General features: G+C 40.9%; 1 protein-coding gene across 6 annotated transcripts in view; it reads right to left on the bottom strand.

Moving 5' to 3' along the window:
* Positions 1-25,136, bottom strand: part of Ryr2 (ryanodine receptor 2) — a 568,461-nt gene that overhangs the window by 355,363 nt on the left and 187,962 nt on the right. For all 6 annotated transcript variants that reach the window (XM_085831287.1, XM_085831288.1, XM_085831289.1 and 3 more), the window contains exon 3: positions 13,034-13,138. In XM_085831287.1, coding sequence (XP_085687413.1) covers positions 13,034-13,138 — 105 coding nt within the window. The remainder of the gene's footprint in view (positions 1-13,033; positions 13,139-25,136) is intronic.

Below are 25,136 nucleotides of genomic sequence, written 5' to 3'. Positions count from 1 at the left end.
GTCAAACACCCCCTTCTCAAGAGAAGGGGGAGCACTAAAGAATCCGGAAGCCAGTGGCATTTACAAAGTACAGAAAGTCACGACACTGACAGGCCCTCTCCGTGCAAAGTGTAAAAGGTTACTGGGAAGAGAGTCTGGGGAGCTGCCGCCTGCACATCTTCTACATCCTGTCCACTGCCCTCCAGATGTACAGTAGCAGTTGCTATGACAGTTGTAGTCTTACACCAATGGTTGATTGGCTTAGGTTTTCCTTATCACTGTGCGTGTCTTGTCTCACTAAGTGTATAAGCTCTATCACCAGTCATATAAATGTATGATCATTGTATTTGTCTTACAAATCGGCTGTGACCTTGTAAAGACACTTCCATTTTTATTTCCATACTGTTTCCTGCCCTGTTACTCCTCAGTCAGTAACATCGCTACTCCAGCCATTCACACACATTGTCAGACTACTGTTTTTATTTTTCCTGTAATTTCATGTGGTCCACAGCATGTGTTTGTCAATCAAGCAACAGAAAAAGAGGCACTGGGGCCTCCAGCATGTTCAGCCTCCTTAGCCCTATATGAATTTTAATCTGAATATTCTATTCACTTACATTTAGCTTTATTGCTACATTATATTTATCCTTTTATTTGTATCCTGTTGGTATCCTGGTCTTGTTAAGTTGTTACCAAAATGTAACTTACAGAGTTGGGGCTACGTCTCAGTGGCAGAGCGCCTGCCTGTTGTGTGCACAGTTCTTAGCCTGATCCTCTATCCACCCCACCCATTCCTCCCCCCCCCCCCCAGCAACTACACCAAAGAGAGAAGGGAAGGGGAGGGAGAGAAAGAGAAGGGAAAGGGAGGGAGGGGAGGGGAGGGGAAGAAAGGGAATTGAAACAATTTACATTTCATAATTTTGTCTATGAAAGCACACAATTAACAAATGCTTTTTGCAATATTTAAAGAGCAGAAAGCTATCGCCATAATCTAAATTCAGAACAGATTAAATCCTACTATGTTCTTAAGTCTTTTCTCTTCATTCTTCTCTTTTATGTTAATCAAATATTTTGACTTCACACCAGTCTTCTCCATGCTAAAGGCTACCTGGGCCTTGATGGTATCTAACATTCTAGTACAAATGAGCAACTTCAGCATGTTCCAGAGAAAGCAGTTGTTTGTCTTCCCACTTTTTGTGTTATCTTACTATTCATTTCAACAGCAGGTATATATTTACTATTTTTATTTATGTGTACATGTGTTCATGTGTGAGTTAATGTGTACCACATACATGCAGGTGTCTGTATCAGATCTCCACTGTATGCTGCTACACCAATACTGGGAACTAAACCCAGGTCCTCTACAGGAGTGGCCGCTGCTCTTAACTTGTAAGCCATAGCACATATATTTTAAACCTCAGGCATACCCCAAAATACTTCTTTTGGCTAGGATTCTGGCTCCATATCCTAGCTACCTTGAAAGCTTTCATTGTCTCTGAAACATATTTGTTATATAACAACACCTCTTATTAGAGTTAACAAATTCTAAATTAGTCATCTTTAAGTGTTCCTAATTTAAGACCTTTGAAATTTTTATTCCTAAAGTTACAATACTGGTCAGTTGCTCTCTGGAAACAAAATTACTGATTTTTTTTTTTCCTGTCCAAATGTTCCCTGCAGAGTTTGACTCAGATGAGAAACAATGTAAAACAAACATTGCTTGGGTCTGTAAGTTTCTCTCCCTGCAAAACTTGCTATGTATTATATGTGGACTCTGTGACACCAAAGATTTGTTAAATGGTCAAACTGCCAATCAACACAGAATTAAAAGAAATCCACACAGTTATGTTAGAATGTTAATACTTAACGCGGTTCAAGTTCAACAGGGAGATTTTCCCCTAAAAGGAAAGATTCTAATTCTTACTGCAGATCTTCTGTCTAAGGCACAATAGCAGGCTTCCCAGCAGGCTTTCCTTAACTACTGGACACAACAGCCACTAAGGAGTCTTTAAATTCTCCTTTTGACCTCATCATGTTCAAATAAATATGTGTGGGGTGGGTCTGTGCTTGAGAGTTCAGATGCCCAGCAAGGTCAAAGGAGTGAGTCAGATCTGCAGCTGGAGTCACAGGTAGTTACGAACCACACGGTATAGATGGTGGGAACTGAGCCACAGTCCTCTGGAAGACCACTTCCTTCCTATACCAGTATGTATTTTCTTTTTTAAAAAGGTCTTTTTACTTTTAAATATATGGACATTTTGCCTGCATGTATGTCAGTGTACCACATATATGCTCTATACCCACATATATCAAAGGTGGGGGATGGGTCCTCAGAAACTGGAGTTACAGATAGCTATTAGCCATGGTGTAGGTTCTAGGAACCAAATCTAGATTCTCCCCAAGGGCAGCTAGTACTCTTAACTGCTGAACCATCTCGATACATACTTTCAAATACTGAGCCATCTTGAGCTTCTTAATACATACTTTCAAATGACAGAATTACAGAGTCTTTAAACCTCAAACCAAGGCCTCTGAAGTGTTTCCAGGAACAAGCCAAGTAATTTCAAAATGGAAAATGCAGAGCAGTAAATGAGGACACACGGACACAGCATTCTTATTAGAGATATTATAAATGCTAAAGCCATATCTGTCCCTGAAAATAATGGCTGTGGTGTATATTTTTAAACTGCATGAGACTGCAAAATTCTTTCTGCTGTCAGTTTGAGAAAAAAAAAATTTACCATAAATTTAATTAATCAAATGAAGTCACAAAAGCAAGTCCAGTAATTTTCTGAATTATATACATTAGCCCAATTTTCCTTTTTACTCTGCTTTGTATTAAATGACTCACAATGCTTCCATTTTGCCAGATCTGTCAGTCATGACTAGTCACCTCAAAAGTCCTGGACCCTCACATTTGACCTAGTTTAGCAAAAAGAACTTATAATTTGTATTCAGCAACTCATTCCTTCACACCCCCCTTAAAGTTTAAAGCAGGCAACAGAACACCGAGATCTCCTCAATTATTCCTCTTGTAGAAGCAGGATCGGGACTTTATTGTTACTTAAATGATTCCTGAATTTGTTAAAACTGTGTACATTTTAAGCTCCAAATTGCCAACAGTTCCTTTTATGAAGCAAAGAGTATGTCAAAGTGGCTCTTGCATAAGCTTTCATGCTAACAAATTCAAATGGCAGGTCCCTAAGTTAATAACAGGTAGCTACCTGCTGAGTGGGCAGTTTATCAGAATTACTAAGCACAATTTAATGCTACAAAGAATCTCATTTGAGACAATTTAAAAAAAAAACTAAAAGAACATGAATGATGTGTGGAGGGGAAAATGCAGCCACTTAGCATGGATCTCACTGGATGGTGATACACTTCTATAGTGCACAGTCATTGTTATTTGAGGGATAATAATAGACATACTTGTGTGGCAAGGCTTAACTTTGAGTCTCCAGCCTGGGACTGTGTAGGAATTTAATGTGTCTTAAAAGAACCACCACAAAGGACGAGAATCATCAGCCATAGACAGGTCAATTACTTAACTATCAGGAGACAGATCCTCCATATTAACCTTAAGGAAAGTTCAGGTCAATTGTGAAGACCCCTAGACATCATGAAAAAACCCATCCTTAATCTCCCGCTCTGTAAACTGTGAAAAACTGGTGTGTGCAGAGGTGAACAGCAGATTTCAAGTAACTCCAGCCCTCTTCCTTTACACATGCCAAGAAGGGCAGATCTGCCATAGACCAGAAGATGGCTTATGAATTCAGAGTTAACATTCAGAAGAGTACTCATGGGATGTGCAGCAAGAATCGAGACCCTCAGGTACCCCAAGAGATGAGGTCATGTGCATGAAGCACGTGGGGACTTCAGATGTGTGCACCAGGCTCCACACAGCTATATGGGCTTATGGGAATAAGAAATGCCCCCTATCATACCCCTATGTAACCGTCTAGAAAACACATTTAAGATAAACCTCTAACTTTAGTTATCATGTTCCTGTAAGTTCTTCTAAAGAATTCCCACCAGTCTCAGTAAGAACTAAGTAGTAGATATCAAATAAATCAAGGAACTTAAAAGACACTGACAACCAACCTACCCACTCAGTACTAGTCTAAAAAAAAATCCTGGCAAGTAATAAACTCTCTCTTTCTTAAGGAATCTTTGGCCACAGTGTTTTATTATCACAGCAGCATAAAAGTAACTAATAGACCAGTAATTCACATGAATTAATCCTACTATTCATTTGCTATGACGTGTTATATTTAGATATATATTTACATATAATAATAAATAAATAAATATAATTATATTGTAATCACACAAGAAATCTGAGAAAATATATAAATTGAATGATTCTAATCAAATCATATAAGCTATACATTCAAGATTCCTAATCTAAAACAGCCTATAACTCTGCCACTGTGATTAAATTACGCACTGATTAAGTTGACCTCCTTATTGAGTTTGATGCAGGAGTCTATGAACTACAGTCAAATGCAGACTCATGTAGCCATTCCTCCTGAATATAAAGAAAACAATGTCTACAAATAAAAGATGCACATTTCAACCACAGACGTCCATATTCTATACACAAGAAAACAGGCAGGGTTCAGCAAATGTGTGCAGCTGGGGGAAATTATACTCCCATTTTTTAAATTATAGTTCCATTCTGTGTGGAAAGGGAAAGCTATGTTCACACACATGGGCTTTTAGACACAACAGGGAATGAACCATCTCTCAGGAACATTTCAAGTTACTTGTATCCTGGGCTCCACCCTAAAATGGTTGTCTTTAGTTTTACTTAAGAAGGAGGTTCCAGAAAACAGATATAAACAGAACCCAGCCCTTCAAGATAGTGGAAGTTATAGTAGACACTTGGCAATAGAAACTTCTCATATAAAGAGGCAGTGACATCATACTGGCAACTACATAAAGCATGAATCCATTAAGCATTTCAGAGATATGAGGGTGGACTGGAAGAGGTCATGCTGGGTATTCAGAGCTTCCCCTTGCATTTTGGAGCACATATAAATACACTGAATGACTGTGATGGCCACTGTAAATTGTCAGCTGGAGCAGATCTGGAATCACCTAGGAAACAAGTCCCCAAGATCAACTGTAGAGGGCTATGTTCATTAGCATTTGGCCATGAATGGGGTGGGACAGTTATCTTAACTAGATTAAATTGAAGTGGGAAGACTCTCCCTGTGTGAGTGTCACCATCCCATGGCTGAAGTCCTGGACTGCGTAAGAAAGTGAGCTGAACACTAGCAGTCATCATTCTTTGCCTCCCAACTGTGGATAAGCCTGACCTCCTACCCTCCTTCCTGCCATGGTGGACTGTACTGCAGACTGAGTCAAATAGACCCTTCCTCCATTACAGTGCTTTTGCCTGATGCCTTTAGATGATAGCAAGAGCTTTAACTAGCACGCCTAATTAAGCTTATCTATGCTCCAGCTCACAGGAACTAATAAATATGGGAGTTCTAGAAATGTAAGATGATAAGAAATGTTTTAAACCACCCCATGACAGTGGTAGTCATTTGTTTCAAGAGACAAAGGTGAGCCAGGCATGGTGGTGCATGCCTTTAATCCTAGCACTTGGGAGGCAGAGGCAGGCAAATTTCTGAGTTCAAGGCCAGCCTGGTCTACAGAGTAAGTTCCAGGACAGCCAGGACTACACAGAGAAACCCTGTCTTGAAAAACCAAAAAAGAACTAACCAGTACTCTCAGAGCTCATGTTTCTAGCTGCATATGTAGCATCTAGTTGGCCATCATTGGGAAGAGAGACCCCTTGGTCTTGCAAACTTTATATCCCCCAGTACAGGGGAATGCCAGGGCCAAGAAGTGGGAGTGCGTGGGTAGGGGAGCAGGGCAGGAGGAGGGTATAGGAAACTTTCAGGATAGCATTTGAAATGTAAATTAATAAAATATCTAATAAAAAATTAAAACATTTAAAAAAAGAGACAAAGGTGAAACCTGTGAATATTTGCAGTGCTGAATGAAATGATTTAATGATGCAGATGATATTATATTCAGTCCATAGATGATATATTATATTCAGTCCATAGTTCATAGTCGCTTTCTTCTGGGGGAGGGTAGATGGACAAAGATGCACAGCTCTACACCCGAAGGCCTCCCCTGTAGGGGGCATGTCTTGTGCCTGTCACAGACTGACTTCTCATGACTCCATGAGGGAGATGCTGTTGTTTTGTCTCACTCTATAAATAAAGAGTCCATGGGATAGAGACCTGCTCGGTGGCCTGCCAGGGTTTGAACTTGCGGAGTTTGCTGTATAATCCTAGCATTTAGCCACTACAAGACACAGCATCAGACTCCCTGAATTTCACCTCTGTTCTTGCACAGGTACAAGATCATTTTTTTATGCAATTACTTGTCTGAAATTGGTGCCTCTAGGCTCAATACATGTACTCATAAAAACTCATTTATGGTGCTTTGATATTTTTAAAACGTATTTTTAAAAATTCATCTACCAGTGAATTCAGCTAGTAGCCTTTTGATGCACCTTTGAGTGTTCTCAGAGTACATGACTCAAAGAGATAAAATTTTATGAGAATAAAATTTAAAATTTGTTAACATATCACATTCTACAACTCATTTTTCACAGAAAATACTGAACACATTTACAGCTCTACCAACAATTAAGCCACTGGGGTGTCCCTGTTTCTTTCATTAGTAGAAAAAGCTATTTAGAAATGAGCAGTGTGCTTATAGTTTCATATCAAATAAACTATTTTAGTAAGTGGAACAATTCAAGTGACTTTAAGCATACCTCTGAACCACGTGCAGTGGCTCTCACCTATAATCTTAGCAACTAGGAGTCTGAGGCAGGAGGATTTCTGTGTCTATTAAACAAAGTGATATTTTTTTCCTTCAGAAAATAAAGAACCATCTAGTGATTGCCATATGCAGGGATCCATCCCATAATCAGCTTCCAAACCCTGACACTATTGCATACACTAGCAAGATTTTGCTGAAAGGACCCAGATATAGCTGTCTCTTGTGAGACTATGCCGGGGCCTAGCAAACACAGAAGTGGATGTTCACAGTCAGCTATTGGATGGATCACAGGGCTCCCAATGGAGGAGCTAGAGAAATTACCCAAGGAGCTAAAGGGAACTGCAACCCTATAGGTGGAACAACAATATGAACTAACCAGTACCCCGGAGCTCTTGTCTCTAGCTGCATATGTATCAAAAGATGGCCTAGTCGGCCATCACTGCAAAGAGAGGCCCATTGGACTTGCAAACTTTATATGCCCCAGTACAGGGAAACCCCAGGGCCAAAAAGGGGGAGTGGGTTGGTAGGGGATGGGGGGGTGGGTATGGGGGACTTTTTGGATAGCATTGAAAATGTAAACGAGGAAAATACCTAATAAAAAATAAATTAAAAAAAAAAAAAGAAAATAAAGAAGCCTGATGAAAATATCATGTATCTTTTTGGAGGCACTCAGAGCTATGAGTTTTCCTCTTAGAAATGCTTTCATTGCGTCCCATAAGTTTGGGTATGTTGTGGCTTCATTTTCATTAAACTCTAAAAAGTCCTTAATTTCTTTCTTTATTCCTTCCTTGACCAAGGTGTCATTGAGAAGAGTGTTGTTCAGTTTCCACGTGAAGGTTGGCTTTCTATTATTTATGTTGTTATTGAAGATCAGCCTTTGTCTGTGGTGATCCGATAGGATGCATGGGATAATTTCAATATTTTTGTATCTGTTGAGGCTGTTTTGTGACCAATTATATGGTTGATTTTGGAGAAGGTGCCATGAGGTGCTGAGAAGAAGGTATATCCTTTTGTTTTAGGATAAAATGTTCTGTAGATATCTGTAAATTCATTTCTTTCATAACTTCTGTTAGTTTCAATGTGTCTCTGTTTAGTTTCTGTTTCCAGGATCTATCCATCTATGAGAATGAAGTGTTGAAGTCTCCCACTATTATTGTGTGAGGTGCAATATGTGCTTTGAGCTTTACTAAACTTTCTTTAATGAATGTGGCTGCCCTTGCATTTGGAACATAGATATTCAGAACTGAGAGTTCATCTTGGAAGGTTTTCCCTTTGATGAGGATGAAGTGCCCCTCCCTGTCTTTTTTGTTGAGAACCTCATACATGAATATTACATGTGCCTTACTTCCCCAGCTCCTGCCATGTACCCCTTCTTCCCAGGTCATGACTACTTCTTCCTCCTCCTCCTCTTCTTCCTCCTCTTCTTCTTCTCCTCTTCCTCCTCCTTCTTCTTCATTTACTATCGTTACATGCATATGTAAATACGCACACATGTATATACAACCTACTTAATTCATTTAGCATTGCTGGGAATGAATGCAGGGCTGATCACTCAGAACTGGACAACCTATATGAGAACTGGTCCCTTTCTCAGTAGCCATTAAGCTCCTGAAGCTCTATACCTAGGGGTAGTGACCTTGTTGGCTATCCCCTGCCCAGTCATGTCAACTGGTGCTGTCATTATTATATTAGTATGGTCTTGTTCAACCATATGCTTATGATTTCATGGGTGCAATTTCTCTCTCATGTCTTAGGGCCACTGTCTAGCAGCAGACATCGTAGGCCTCTGGCCCTTGCTTCCTCAACTTCCACCTACATTTGAGGCTCAGAGAAAACACTACAAATCTTGGAATATAGTATATTCCAAATAGCAGTCAAATAGTCATTAGCCAAGGCCAAAAAGAAAAGGCTCGGGCTGGTGAGATGGCTCAGTGGGTAAGAGCTCCCGACTGCTCTTCCGAAGGTCCAGAGTTCAAATCCCAGCAACCACATGGTGGCTCACAACCACCTGAAATGAGATCTGACACCCTCTTCTGGTGTGTCTGAAGACAGCTACAGTGTACTTACATATAATAAATAAATAAATCTTAAAAAAAAAAAAAGAAAGAAAAGGCTCTATAGTCTTCTAGAACCGAAGACTACCATTACCAAAAGACAGAGAGGACAGGTAATGTAAAGTGTTTCTTTTTTTAAAAAAATACATGCTCCAAAATAGGTCATACAAGTTGTGTGTTGCAGTTATGGCCTTAAACAAAAGAGAAGCCTTCCCAACAAATGTTCAGTACTACAAACATTATATTAGAAAGAAGCTTCAATAAATCTCCTGAACAAGTTCTTTCCCCACCACCCCCATCACTTCTCACTTGGCAGGTGTGCCCATGGAAGCAGAATTCAACTGTGTGTTCAAAAATAAAGTTATATAGAGAGAAGTGTATGTCAAATATTTTTTGGTTTAAGTTAACCAGAATAAAGCCAACAGCAAGAGAAAAAGTTAAACAAGGGGTTAGACTTCTTGAAACTCCAATAGCAAGCACTGTCACTGTGTTTTAGCATGATGACATCATCATTAAACTGCTCAACTCAATATGGCAGATCTAGGGTGTGGGATTAGCCAAGATTCCATAAAGGAAGGAAGCCACCAAAATCAGACAAAAGGTAGGCAGGAATGAGTTCCAGGAAAACCATGTGGGTTGTTCATGTTTGAGAATTAAGAAAAGACTAGTTCTCTGTGTATTTAGAAACAGAATATCACATTGTAGCACAGACTTTCTTGAAATTTACTATGTAGCCCGAGGCTGGGCTCAAGCTCATGGCAATCCTCCTGCCTCAGCCTTCTGAGTGCTAGGATTATAGGTATGATCCTTAAACACCACTTTGCAGCGAGTACTAACTCTTCTACACCAACAACATTTGGTCATTACTCAAACTTGATGATGAAGACACACCTTCCCTCCGAGGGGAAGACAGAGCTAAGACATGGCAGTGCTGGGCCCCTCAAACCCTGCCTCTGAATGCTATGTTAGAGCAATACCCACAAGCTGACCTAGGAAGAAGCAATCCACCCTGGTGGGTTCAGGGGCAGACAAGGACTAAGAGCCACGGGAAATCCAGGACTTGCAGAAGGAAAGATGTGTATGTACAGAAGTCAGAAAAAAAAAAAAAAAACCTAAAAACTGGAGCAAGATGCAGTAGACACAGCACAACAGATGCATCCTCCTGCACCCTCCTGTGCTCTCTCTGTCCTCAGCATCTTCAGGCATCTGTGGGCGGCTGCTTGTTGCCCTTTATTGTTGCGATTCTCTGAATAGCAAACATTAATGAAATTCAACCAAATGTTATATGTACCTCAGAGCTTTATCTCTGTTTTATCACACAATGGACTCTCCCATCACTGTGGATGAAATAATTCAGAGTGCTTTTGGTTTTAGAGGGGTATTTTGTGGCTGGGGAAAGAGGATATGCAAAACTGCTGAGTCCAAGAGACTCATTTCCTATCAAGCCAGCAGCATTTGCTAGTTACACAGTCTAGCCCTGAGCTGATGATATATATATGCTAAAGGGTAACAGAGCCATTAAAAGGGGAAAACTGTTATCTCTCTGCTGGAAAACAGTCACCACCCAAGAAGACTTCCTATCCTAGACCTCCTCAAGATCCATTATGATACACCCAAACTGTTCACACCACCCCAACATCCTATACAGGACAATGGTTCTCAGCCTTCCTAATGCTGTGACCCTCTAATACAGTTCCTTATGCTGCGGTGACCCCAACCATAAAATTACATTCATTGTTACTTCGTAACTGTATTTTTTACTACTGTTGTGAGTCACAATGAATCTATATTTTCTGATGGCCTTAGGTTCCCCCCCATGTGAAAACATTGTTTGATTCCCAAAGGGGTAGCAACCCATAACTCGATAAAGGGGGCTATAGGAGAGTGAGTCCTACCACACTCTACGCACTAGCTAATGCTTGTGGCAACCACGTGGGGCTTTGAAAGACTCTGATCCAACTCCTCAAATGGAAGTCTACTCTACCTGTGGTAGAAATGTCCAAGTTAGAGAACAATTCAAAACTAAATTCAACTAAGTAAAAGCATTGTGGCTATGTGTGTGTGTCCAGAATTCTAACAATAAAAGGTTAAAAACACATCTCCCCAAATGCTAATTTAACTTGTTTCCTCTGAGCATGGGACGTTTGGAGCTTGCATAGTTCAACCTCATGGATTCAGCTTGTGCAAAAGTTAAGTTTAGAAAGAGCAGCTTTGTAATATAAAAGTTTCATTTAGGGAACTGAGGTAAGCCAGAATCCACAACAATGGGAAAGCAATAATATGCAAATGCAAACAGCTGTTTGGAGTTTTGTTTGTAAAGACAGATTCAAATTTCAGAATTGGAATGTCTCTATGATATGTAAAAGCCACAAGAGGGTGTTCCAGAAAGAAACCAGTTTCAACAGAAATTTCACCTTTTTATAATTTAACTCCACTGCAAGAGAATGGAAAACCTTGATAAAGGAAAGATAAATTCTAAAACCTTCATGCCTATTGATATGGGAAGTTTATATTTTGTAGTCACCAAAAGTGACTTTTAAATAATATAAAGCATATAACATGTCTGCGGGCTGGTAAAACAGCTCTCCATATAACGGCGAAGAAAATCACTATGCTTGCCCGGATTTAGTCATCGTGCTAAAACTTTTTCCTCTTCAATATACTCACTTTATCTTCCTGGGATCTATACCTTGTAGTGGAATTGTTAGACCATGTGACAGTTCTACTTCTAATTTGAGGGACATCTTCAAACTGTCTCCCACAATCATTACAGTAATGTTCACTCCTACCAACACTGTGCAAGCACACTCCCTCACAGAATTTCTTGAGATTTAATTTTTAAATCAACTACATTTGTTATGTAAAAACCAAAATATTGTGAGATGGGTACAGGACTCATGCTCTGATTTGGGCCTAAAACAGAAACCGAGAAATGGAATCATTTTTGGTAGACTTTTTGTTTTCCAAAGAATTGCAGACAAATATAAAACATTCAGGGGGCTGGTGAGATGGCTCAGTGGGTAAGAGCACCCGACTGCTCTTCCGAAGGTCCAGAGTTCAATTCCCAGCAACCACATGGTGGCTCACAACCATCTGTAACAAGATCTGGCGCCCTCTTCTGGAGTGTCTGAAGACAGCTACAGTGTACTTACATATAATAAATAAATAAATCTAAAAAAAAAAAAAAAAAAAAAAAAAAAAAAAATTCAGGACAGAAGCCATAAATGGTTTGTCCATATTTGTCACACATATATCTCATATGTGAAAATTTAATTTAGAATTGATGAAAAATAACAATTAAAGTTTTAAGGTGTGTTGAAAACCCTTAAGGCTAAAAGAGCTAATAATGTAGTATAGCTGATTAGTCACCATGTGAAACTTTATGACAATATATTTTTTTAATCTCTTTATTTAAACAAACTGAGAAAGAGGCTCAATAATAACAACACATAGTCAGTAATGGCAAAAAAAGTGCCATTTGTGTTTCTGAAAACAAATTTTTTTTTTTTTTAAGACTGTGAAACAACTTGGTAAATGGGAAGGTGTGGAGTGTTCATTTATCCTCCTGATTATATGAAAACTTGATTAATGAACTGATTAAGAACAGGTAATACTCCAAAAAGCAGTAATTCTGTGTCTTCTCAAAAAAAAAAACTAAAATAGTCCAATAGGCTTTCAAAGAAAAATATCACCATTAGGAGACAGAACAGGAATTTTCATTTTCAGAAGATGGTTTTGCTGTTTCAAAATTACAAATTACAACTTGCTGAAGCTACTGCTGTAATTTTGTTATTAAAAATACAGAATGGTGCCATGAAATTGTATTAGTCACAAAGACGCTTAGGGGTGTGCCTGGGAAAGGGCATTTGAAGATGACACAGAGCTCAATGACAAACAAGCAGGCACAAAGCTAGTAGGTCAGACTGTGTTATGGGCACATGGAAGGAGACACACAAATACTCACAGACCACACACACAAGTGTGAAGCAGAAGGAGGTTGGATTATTTGGCTTATTTTTTATATGTCTTTCAGACATCCTAAGCCTGCTAGATAGCTAGATAACCATAAGGAACCCACATGAAGAAGCCACTGACTTAGGAAAAATAAAATCACAATACCCAGGTAAACAAACATTTACACACAGCTAAGTTAAGGAAAAAAAAAATGTCTACAGAAAATGGGTACTCACCCCTTCTGACTTTTCCACTGTGTTGGCCAGCATCTCCTGCAGGGCCCGTACTGACAGGGACTGCTCCAGCACAAAGGTGCAGATAGACAGGTCCGGGGGAACATTCTGTGTGAGGAGAGAGAGAGAAAGAGCCATCAGGAGGACATCCTCCTCAATCAAGCTTGCAGCCAGGTGAGTGTCTAAGGCGTCCCCTCCCTTCCCACTGGTCACCTCTCACCGTCTTCTGCCTATGCATGCACTGTGCTCGCTGTTCATAGCTAATGCCTTACTGTGTGTCTGTGAGTGTATGTGTGCATGTGCTTGCGCGTGTGCTGGTGCAGGACTATGTATGTGCATACTGGAGTGTGGGTCAGAGGTCAAGAAAGAGTCACTGCCCACATGCTGTCCACTTTCTAAAAATTATTCTTAAATAAAATCACATTATTCTAATCAATGTGCATCTAAAACAAAGCATGATGCAGCTGGGGTAAGGTAGTGTCACTTAGGGTTTGACGCTGTCATTATTAACTATTTATTATCTTTTCCATCTTTTTTATTTTTTAACAGTTCTAGAAAGTTGAATTCACTTATCACCATGAGAAAAGAAAAAAAGAAAACTATGGTGAAGTCAAAAGTAGAAAAATAATCAGCTTTTGATCCTTTTAAGATTTAGATGTTACTGGCTGTGGTTGCTCCTGCCTTTAATCCCAGCACTCAGTAGGCAGGAGGATCTCTGAGTTAGAGGACAGTCTGGTCTACAGAGAAAGTTTCAGGATGGTCAGGGCTACTCACAGAAACCCTGACTCAAAAAATGGTGGGAAAAAGATTTAGGTATTATAAATATATATATATATATATATATATATATATATATATATATATATATATGATCATATATATATATGTGTGTGTGTGTGTGTGTGTGTGTTTTACCTGCACCTATGCTTGTGTGTCATATGTGCATCCTGTCTGTGTCCTCAGAGGTCAGAAAAGGACATTTACTTGGAACTGGAAGTAAGCTGCCACAGGGATGCTGAGAACTAAGCCCAGGTCCTCTGCAAAAACAGCCAGAGCTCTTAATTGCTAAACTATCTCTTCAGCCCCACTCACCTTTTCTTCATTGAGACAGGGCCTCTCTTCGGCCTGCAGTTCTCAAGAAGTCTAAGCTGGGTGATGGGGAGCCCTGGGAATCCTCCTGTCTCTGCCTCCCTAGCACTGGGATTACAAGTGTGCACGACCATGTCTAGCTAATTTTCACTTGAGCTCGAGGTGTAGAGCTCGGTGCTCTACACAGCAACCTGCCCCCCACCCCAACACACACTCTAACACACTTTAAGCTGACAGAGATCAATATCTGCCCCTCATGGGGCATCTACTCAGTCACAGGACACTTGGAACTTTGTCTACACTGCCAATGTCACATGACCAAGGTCTCTAGAACAACGGTTTTGATAAGACAAACGCGTTTAGCAACTTTTCTAAAGCCAGAGTTATAAAACGTTTAAAATCCGTTTAAACCAGACATTAGAACCCAGGTTTCTCCAGCTCTCAAATATTCATTTCTAACATACCATGCTGCCTAACGATGACAAAGATATTAAAAAGACAGAAGTAACAGTTGTCTTCAAATTAATATGGAGTTAAGCAAACAGAAAAATGAATTGATATGAGATATTCGTTGACACAGGGTTTTTCTTTTATATGAGATAAACATTTATATTCCTGTGGCTGGAATTTTGCCTCCAACTTGGGACATGGGGATTTGGCTCCTGTCTGCTTAGAAGTACGTGCCGCATTTTCCTGTTTATTTATATTTATGCATATGTTAACTTCAACTGCTTCCAGAAAGTTAAACACATGGATATAGAGATGAAGAGAGTTTTAGTTCTGGCTGTGGGTCTGTCTCATTTTGGTTTTCTGTTAGGAATCTCAGGTTCCTGTCAAGAAGGCAAACAAGTTAGTTGCATTTCTAAACCTCTTTCCAGTGTGCTCCAAGCAACCTGCAGGGAAACACGGCGGCAACTCAAAAATGTGTTTTTAAAATGGATGCTGTTTTCAATCTTGATAGCTTGACAGCCAAGAGAAAAGAAGAGACTCAGAGTCCAGTTCTGATTGGTGATCAGGCAAAAGCCATATGGAAAAATTCTTGGGCTTCCTATCTATGGACTGAACAAACCCTCCTACTCCAAAGAATCGCCAAGACTCGAGTATTTAAAAAAAACCTGTCTTCTAAGCTGAAAAGAAATGCCAATAAAATATAATTTTATCTCTCCAACTTAAGAAAAGCCTACATTCTCACAAAGGCTTAGAATCTTAGAAGTGCAAATTAAGCGAGAAGCTGCTGGTTGGCCAAGACATAGGAAGATATCCAGAGCAAGCTTTAAGACAGAGCAGATGGCCTGTGACTGAGGCGAGCTCACTGTACTTGGCCACCCATCTGCTAAGCAGCTTTGGGGAAAGCACCATGACCAATGGGGGGGTGGGGGGGGGTCAGCTCCTCCCTCAATTAGAGGGGCATCAAGTGGTGCGGGGGAGTTGCTGCTGCTGCTGGACTGACTGGACAGAGACCCGGCAAGATTTCGCCCACCAGCTGGTGAAAACCATTGTTTTGATGTTTATATGTTCTCTCCGTGACAATATAACTCTGGGCTCATGACCTTTGGGGCACATTGTAGGAGGGAAATGATTTCAAAACCTCAGTCATAGTATTGCCAGTCTGGAAATACTCTTTCAAGATTCTCACTTCTCCATGGGTGCTCACCATTCCAGGTCTTTTCTTAAAGTCTATTTTTTTTTTTAAAGAAAAAAAAATGTGTGGGTGAGTGTATATGTGAACGCGTGTAATGATGTCTTTTGAATGTCTCTTTCCATCACTTTCCAGATCATTTTTGAGACAGGATCTCTCCTTAAACCTGAAGTTCAGAGACTAGACTGCTGGCCATGAGCTCTGTGATCCTGCCTCAGACCCTCACATTAGGATTATATACACATGCCACAGTGCATGGATCTTAACTCGGGGGCTAGGCTCTGGAACTCAGGCCTTCACACTTGCACATCAAAGACTTTGCCCACTGAGCCACCTTCCCTGCCCCATTTTGGCCTTCACCCCTCTCCTCCACAGAACTTTATATGAGCACCTTGGCAAACCAATGACTGTTCCTGTGTCAATGAATTCTGCATGTCACCTCTCTGAAAGGCAAGGGTAAACGTTTGCTAATTAATGAAGCGGGTACACCTGGGTATCCCCAGGTGTTCAAATTGTTCAGAAAAGCTGGAGGCACTGAACTTGGCATGCTGGACCACAACAGGGTCTAGGTGGGAGAGAGGCATTAGCAGGTTTAAATGAAGGATGATTAACAGGACATTACCACCTCAAAGGCCACAGCTGTGCCAATTTAGCTCTTAATCGTGAAAATCTCTCATGAATTAGTGTGGTTAAAAGGGTTTCTGCTCCTCAATATCCATGTTTATAACACAATACCCAAGGACTTCATGGTGCTATAGACTCATGTTGGAATCCATAATATGACATCTTTCAAATCTAATAGTACTTAATGCAGTGCAAGCTGCCTTTTAAATCTATTTTTCAAAACACCAAAGACCAACTGTGCCTGTGTGAAACTATAAGGAATCTTGTGTCAGGGTCACATTCCTTCCCACATGCCTCTCTCAAATATCACACAGTTCTCATGTCAACTCTGTTCATGTGCATCTTGAGTGGGAGTCATAACTGACCAGCATCCATGAAAGAGCAACACACGTGCGCACACGCACACACACACATGAAACCAGAGAAGAGGCTGTTCCTAATGAAGAGGAGTAGTGCACAGGAGATGTGGATGTAGCTCAGTTGGGGAGTCCTTGCCTAGCATGCACAGAGTTCTGGGTTCACTGGGTTCAATTGGTACCAAAACCCAAGTGAGGTAGCACAATCCTATAATGCCAGCACTGGGGTAGTAGAGGCAAAAGATTGGCAGTTCAAGGTTATCCTCAGCTACTTAATGAGTTCAAAGTGAACCTGAGCTACATAAGACCCTGTCCTACAAAACAAAAAGAGTTAAACAAATTATCAAAGTTGCATGCGTGAACTCCCAGGCACCCCATGGAGCTCCTCATTTTTCATACTGCCAAAGCTAACCCACTGCAAGCAAGTTGACTTCTACCCTATTAAATGTGAGGTGGTATTGATTTTAAAATGGATTTTACTTATGTGTATATCTGTGTGAACATATTTTACATGTGTGCAGTTGCCCTTAGAAGTCAGAAGATAGCACCAGATAGATTTCCCTGGAGGTGGAATTATGAGCAGTTGTGACCCATTCCACACACACTTGAAACTACACTCGTGTTCTCTACAAGAGTAGTATGCACTCTTAACCAATAAGCTATCTCTCCATCTCCACCCTGTTACTTATGATCTCAAACAGGAGACCTACATAACCAACCATTTAGACTTCAGGTATGTCGCACATACTTGCTTCATTTAAAACCCATAATTTCCAGTCATTTGCTTGCATATTAGAATGATGTTCTGAGAAGGGATTCAAGGTGAAAAAAAATCTATTACTAAAATGTTATAGGGTCTGAGACATGGCTCAGTGGGTTAAAGGCTCTTCCCACCAAGCCCAATGATCTGAGTTCAATCCACCTGACCCATATGAGAGAAGAATAGAACTGATTCTCAAAAGCTGTTCTCTGACTTCCACACCCATTCCATGAGAAACACCCACATATATGCACGCATGTACATACATAAATATATATAGGTAGGTAGGTAGGTAGGTAGGTAGATAGATAATAGGGTTTTCTTTATGGCACTCGAATCTCAGAATTTAGAACAGAGTTTGACTAAAGATATAAAAACAAGTGAATACACGGAACGGTCACAGTAAGGAATGAACACGCTGGACCCACTGCTATTATTCAAACAGCTTAATTGACGACAAGGCAACTTTCACATGCTGCCCAAAAGCTAGGTTTTTTTAATGACTGCATATGTAGCAAGCATCTGGCCTTGTCATAGTAATATAGAGATAGGAAAAGCAAAAATACCACAGGGTGCTGAAGGTGTTGAATATTAGGATCAGAGAGTCCTCAGCACTGCCTGATAACCATCCCAACCGTCATGAATCATGAACAAGCTTGATGGTGGCCCGAGGAAGTTGTGGATTGGCAATGATGTCTCACAGGAATTTTGTAAGGAGAGTTATACAGAGCCCATTCATAGGTGCACTGGCTCAACTCTATGACTCTGAGATCAGAGCCAGTTTAGAATCTTGTGAGTTGGGACAAGCCCTCTGAGAAAGGACAGACAGGAACAAGAGAGGCAGCCATGGAAACATCTACATGTGGTCCCTTGCTGCCTGCAGATGAAGTTCGTGATTGTTATAGAAAGGACACATTTTCTGGTTGAAGAATCTTGATGGGAGAGATACAGAGTGGAATTGCAGTGCAAATGAGGCCTGCTATACAGAATTAGTCTTGAAGCCATCTGGAGACTTGATTTTCTTTGACTAATGTTGAGAGATCTGGACCACTCTGGGGTCCTATTATGTCATATAGACTGGAAACCTGAAGTTAAATCTAACAAAGGAAGTGAAGTTTGGTGAACCAAATATTTTACCTCATCTAGCAAATAGGTTTGGCTCAGAAAGGGTCAATGAGTGACATAAAGAAACCAAAGGTGGCTCAGGGTTTAGGAGCACTTGTTCTTATAGAGGACCTAGGTTCAGTTCCCAGCACCTATATAGTGGCTCACGACCATCCAAGGGATGGTTCCATCCAATTCCAAGGGATATATCATCCTTTTCTGACCTTCAGGGGCACTGGGCACCCACATGATACACATACATATGTGCAAGCAAATATTCATACACATAAATTAAAATAAATAAAATTTTTTAGAAAGGGATATTTTAGGAAGATGACTCTAAGGGATAGATACATGATGAATATTAATCACAATTTAATATGTGTATTTTACATATGTATACATGTGAATGTATATACTGTATATAGATATATACTATGTTTATATGTTATATTTATATGTGTGAATGTATGTGCAGTCATGCATATTTTTAAAGGTCTGTTGAGGATACATTAAAGAAAGCCTTATGGGGAATTCCTTTTTATGGCTGAGGGAGAAGGCTAGTATATCTACCATTTAAAATAGAAAGCTGAGTAAAAATGACAATAAATAAATAAACTCCCAACACTTTCAGAACCATGAGAATCCATTTACTACATACAAAAATGTGAGACACATCCCTGGCTTAGATAGCTGCTGAACTGAGACATCTGAATTGTTCCTTTCTGGTATGCCCTATCCCTGCCTTTTGAACCCCTGTCTAGACACAGACACAGACACACACAGACACAGACACACACACACACATACAGACACACACACACACATACAGATACACACACTGACACACACACACACATACATGCACACAGACAGAAGCACACACGCACGCACATACACACAAACACATCACCTCCTGTCCAGCAGATAAGGAGGTTTGTCAAGAACATGGCACCAGCTAGGCTGTGAATACCAGAGGCCCTGACAACCTGTCCAAGGAACTACCACAGCAGGCACAGCGTGACAGTGACAGATGTAGGGAGGTCCTGTGTCTCATGGGCCTGACTGCACACATCCTCACTGAAATTGCACGTGAGAGACACACAGATGGCCTGTGACTCGAAGATAGCCTGCAGTTATTACATGTGTGCTCTCCTATCTGTAATTATGAGGTCCACATACAGGGTGTGGATTCCTTCCTGCTTAGAATGCCACAAGATCTCCACACCATAGGTGCTGAACTCTCACCTATGCACAAAGACTCACCTAGGAAACTCTTCTTAGAATAAAAAGAACCTTTCAAAGTTTGACCAGAGACATTAATATCCACAAATTAAAGGTTTAATTCAGGAAATTCACTCAACAATGAAAACCAGCATATAAAAAAAAATTTCAGCAGGGAGGTATCTGAATTCAAAACTGCTATATTTTCTAAAATGTACAGCTCTAACTCAAAATTTTGGCATAGGCAAAAAAAAAATGCAAAATCTAATATACACTGCACTGATAAGGAAAATGAATCTCTGACTTGGGCTTAGTGGGAAAACACTTGAAAGTGGCTATTACTTTCTTACAAATACAGCTTAACAATGGACAACAAGGCTGGTGTATACTTCAGTGGGACAACACTTGCTTCACCTGGGTGGTTTGTCCCTAGCATTAAAAGAGAGAGTGAAGCTGGGGGAGAGTTGCTTTGTTAGGACACCATTTGTAAATCTACATAAACATATAGACACATGTGACCTTCTGTGATGTCATCTCACACAGAGCTATGGCCCACTATTTCATGCTCTGTATAGAGAAAGGACACAAAAGGGAGTCAGTGAAAAGCTAAAGGATGGAGAAGAGGGAGGGAAAGGTCAGAGAGAGCGTTGGAAAAGAGTAAAGACAGGAGGAGGAGGAGAGGGAGGAGTCAGTGAGTCACATAGGCTGGGTTATAAATGTAAAGTATGATACATAGACCAGCCATTTAAAAATAACGTCAGAGGACTGGGGAATGGCTCAGCAGTTAAGAGTGCTCGCTGCTCTACGAGAGAATCTGAGTTTGTTCCCAGCACCCAGATCAGGCAGCACATATCTATCTGTAACTCTAGCTCCAGAGAATCCAACACCCTCTTCTGGACTTTACAGGCACTGTATTCTCACACACACACATACACATGTATGCATGTACACATATATAAACACATACATAAAAAAATTAAATTAAAAAATAAAAATAATGACAAATGGAAAATGTTAATAAAAATATAAACGGCCCATATTCAATCAACTAATGATGCATTTTCATAGCACAGGTGAGGCCACAGAGCTGCCTGAGAAGTGGAAAGCGTATACCTTCTGGTTTTGCTTTCTCCATAACGTCATACTTGTATCATGCTTTAAGATGATATTTGAAAGCCCCCTTTGCCTCTTAGGTACAGCTGGCTTTCAACGCCGTGAAACCAAGACCTGTGAGAGCAACTGGCCTGCAGAAAAACACATCGAAACGTGGGGCATCTTTTTGCTGAGTCATCACCCTTCCAAATGAAATTTCAGCTATTAAGCTCCATGTGCCCTCTCTCCAAAGCACCGAAAATTATATTTGCAGTAGAACACAGTGATCTGGTCCAGACACTCCTGGAAATCTGGTAGACAGCCAGAATAGGGGGGAAAAATAAGTAAATGAAGGAAGATGAGAGGAGGAAAGGACGGGGAGGAGGGAGAGGGAAGGGAGATTTTAGAAAGAGGAGGAGAGGGTGGGGGAAGGGAAAATGAGAGGAAAAAGGACGATTTCCTACCATGATATCACCCAGTTTATGCAAAGTTTTCCAAAGGATTTCAGGTTCTTTCTTCCACCGATAAAGGTCCCAAAGAGGTGTGGAATACTTTCCCAAGGATGTTACAGATGGTGTGGCACTCCGGCAAGACGCTCAAACACTTAGTCCCAGGAGAAGCTTTTCACTGTTTTCTTGCAGTCCTGGAATTAAGCCCAGGCCCTGGGGCTTACTGAACAAGCCTTTTAGCTAAGTCTCGACCCTGATAAGCTTACAAGTGCACTGGCCTCTGCCATGAGGCATAGATGCATAGGCAAGATACATCATTAACAACAGAAAATCACATATGGCTTCCCAAGAGACCTGAATGTCTGGAGCCAAGCGCATGTCAGATCTAACTACTGTCAAGTTCTGACTCCTCACGGTGCAGCTATCAGGAAGCTAAGAGGCTCCTGAATTTTATTTTTCATGTATGCTTTACCAATGATGTATTCAGTGTGTGCTTCTCCACAGAATCTCATAAGATGAGCTGTGTGCTTTGGAGCAGATCTGAGTAGAACTCAAAGGTTTAAGAGAACCCTCATAAACAACAGGGATAGCATTACCGGATGTCTGCTTAGCAGGCCTGCGACTGGTCTGAGCATTTGACGTGGGTTAACTCAGTCCACACAGGAGCTTGTTCTCAGCAGATCTCTGCTAACCCAGATGAGCATGTTGTTGTTATAAACAAAAACCAGACACACTCCAAATGTGGAATCGCCACTCACTGGCAGAAAGCCTTGGGTCACTTACACAATGGGTGTTATGTAAGCAAATGTCACTGAGAATAACAAGGGAAGGATAAACTAGGCAAGAAGTTCCGACTTACTGATGATGCCTCGTTCCCCTCTCACCTGTTTTCAGAGAACGTGTAAAACCTGTTAGATTGTGTCTTCTCATACCCTAGGTATTGAGAAAATACAACATAGATGCAAAAGGAAAGAAGGAAGGAAGGAAGGGAGGGAGGGAAGAAAGGAAGGAAGGAAGGAGGAAGGAAAGATGGATGGATAGAAGGAGGGAAGGAAGGGGAGAAAGAAGACAGACAGACCATTAGACAATGCTACAGTGTGAGACTACTCTCGGCAAGGAGCTATACTCAGTTCCCAGCACTGGCAGACCGCCTACAAATCCCCAGAATCCCAGTCCCAGGGAGATCTACTGCCCTCTTCTGGACTCCACAGGCCACTGCACTCATGCACACAACACACCAAGATGACCTCCAACTCAGAAATCTACTTGCCTCTGCCTCCCTAGAGCTTGGATTAAAGGCGTGTGCAACTACGCCCTGCAAGTGATGAAATGGAACTGAAGGCTCAGATTAAATCCCTCCTCATAATGGTTTTGTATTCTTTCCTAAGCCTGAGACCACTGAGGTAATTTGTGGGTAAACTCTGAGGATGTGGTTAGCTCACTCTGTAGTCAAATCTGTCTGTAGGAATCAGGGACACTGGTCACTAAAACATAAGCTGGCTGGAGGACAGATCCTGCAAGACCCAGCAAGGCTCATCACTGGTCACGTACATTCCTTCAGAGGCACTGAACCTGGACTCAGAATTTCTAGAGTTTGTAAAAGGTTTTTTGGGTTTGTTTGTTTGTTTTTTGGTGTGTGTGTGTGTGTGTGTGTGTGTGTGTGTGTGTGTATGTGTGTATTCTTTGACTGTAACACTAAGTCACTATACCATGTTGTCTACTGCTATGGTTTGTCCATGAATTGTCCCTCACAGGCTCCTGTTTTGAACAACTATTCCCTGCCAGAAGCACTATACATGCATGTGCCATGAAAGGAGGAGGGGGCTTGATGAGAAGAGTGTCACTGGGAGAGGGAAGGGGATAAGAGAGGGTCATGGGGGTAAAACCAACTAAAATTTCATTACATGCATATGTGAAACCACCACTGAGGAATAAAACCGCAAAGTTGGTTTTAAAAATATCAGTGAAGACAGTGTCTGGTTTCTGCATGTCAGTCTAGCTTATGGAAGAAAACCTGGTAGCTTCCGTTTACAAACAATCAGATGTCAGTGTCAGCCTACTGCTGGAACCTGCCATATGACATGCCGTCTTGCAAGACTGAGCTCTCAATACATGTGCTCTGAGGCCAACCCCAGGTAAAGAGTGTAAGAACTGAGCTAAGTCATAGCATGCCTAATTAGTGTCCCTGGAGAGATGCCAGGTGGACAGAGACAGCCTTCCATCCATCTGGTTTGTAAAGGACCGTGTGAGAGATGAGAAAAGAAAGGTCTTGTTTTGTTGCTGCTGCTGTTGCTGTTTGTCATATCAGCTCTGGAACCCTGACTTAGTCACAGACTTTGTGCAAACTGGAGCCTCTAATTAAAATACTGGAGTAAACTTTAGTTGCTAGTGGTCGGAACATAGAGTAGACACTCACTTCAGCCTGCTGAGACTCAAGGATTGCAGTGTGGACCAATATGCAGATCTCCTCAGCTCACCTCCATTCTACTTTTCAGCAAGTTTGCCTCCTGTATCTCAACACCAAGTTTGAATTGAAACGAAATTCCAGCAAAGCAACTTCTTCTGGAGGCTTTGAAGGTACAACCTTGAAAGTTTACATCTAACACTTCAAGAATACGTGCACATATATTATTTACAGCATTAGAGCTTCCTAGATGGATTGTCTGAGTGCTGCTCATTTTAAAACATCTAACTGCAAATCAAGCATCATTGTCTGGAGCCACTGTTGAATGGTGTACTTCAGAAATAAAATACACAGAAATTCTGGAGCTGAAGAGGCGGCCTGGCAGTCAAGAGTGCTTGCTGGCTTTGCAGAGTGCCTGAGTCTGGCCCCCAGCACTCCCAGGCTCCCAGCTGCCTGTAACTCTAGCTCCAGGGAATCTGACGCTCTCTTCCAGGCTTTGCAGGCACTGTACTCACCTACACATATCATACATCATCTTTAAAATGTTCATACATGCACAATTCTGCAATCAGCATCTATGTCCTAACAGCCAGCTAAAAATTAAATCCTTTCATACAGAAATGAAGTAAACTAAGGGCCCAGCCTAGCTTTAATTCCATCCTGAAGAAGTACCATAAATTCTGCTGAACTATTGCTTAACATTATGAATACCTATTCAGATATTGCTACATATTTATCCTAATTGCTTATATAGAATTAGCTTGCTTATATTAATATGACATATATAGTACAACAAGGTATATGTCTATATACATGATGGGTTAACTTTTAAGTTGATTACTGCTGACATGTACTTAACAACTTCAAAGTGCATGGCTTAAATACATTCTAACTCAAATCTGGTCAATACTTAGAGGTATCTGTCAGTTGCTTAGCTTCTTTTCCAAATGTATTGATTTTTCTATTGTAATTTTACACACAGAATAACACTAATAAGAAGGTGGAAGAGGTCCCATGTATTCCCTGCCCCTGTCAGTTACAGCTCACCAACAGAACAATCCCACTGCTCAAGCCTCCTGTGCTCTTGCTCTTCACCCTACTAACCCCAAGCAACCTCAGATCTATTCACTGTCCCCACAACTTTACCAGAACATCATGTAGTTGGCAACATGTATGGTGTAGCCATTTTTAGGCCAGCTTCTTTCATTTAGCATCGTGCATTGTTCCTATACATATTCTTTCAGAGGAACGGTTCGTTTCTCTTTAGTGTAGAATCCCACTCCACTGTATGGATGTACCAAAGTCCATCTGTTTACATGCCGAAAGACATGCTGGTTTCTTCCAAGGTTGGAGCACTATGTGCAG

This window comes from Mus caroli, unplaced genomic scaffold (genome assembly GCF_978045245.1).
Source record: "Mus caroli unplaced genomic scaffold, Mus_caroli_1 scaffold_15, whole genome shotgun sequence".
Lineage (NCBI taxonomy): Eukaryota > Metazoa > Chordata > Mammalia > Rodentia > Muridae > Mus > Mus caroli.
Note: the sequence above shows the minus strand (reverse complement) of the source record. Positions and strands in the feature narration are given on the sequence as shown.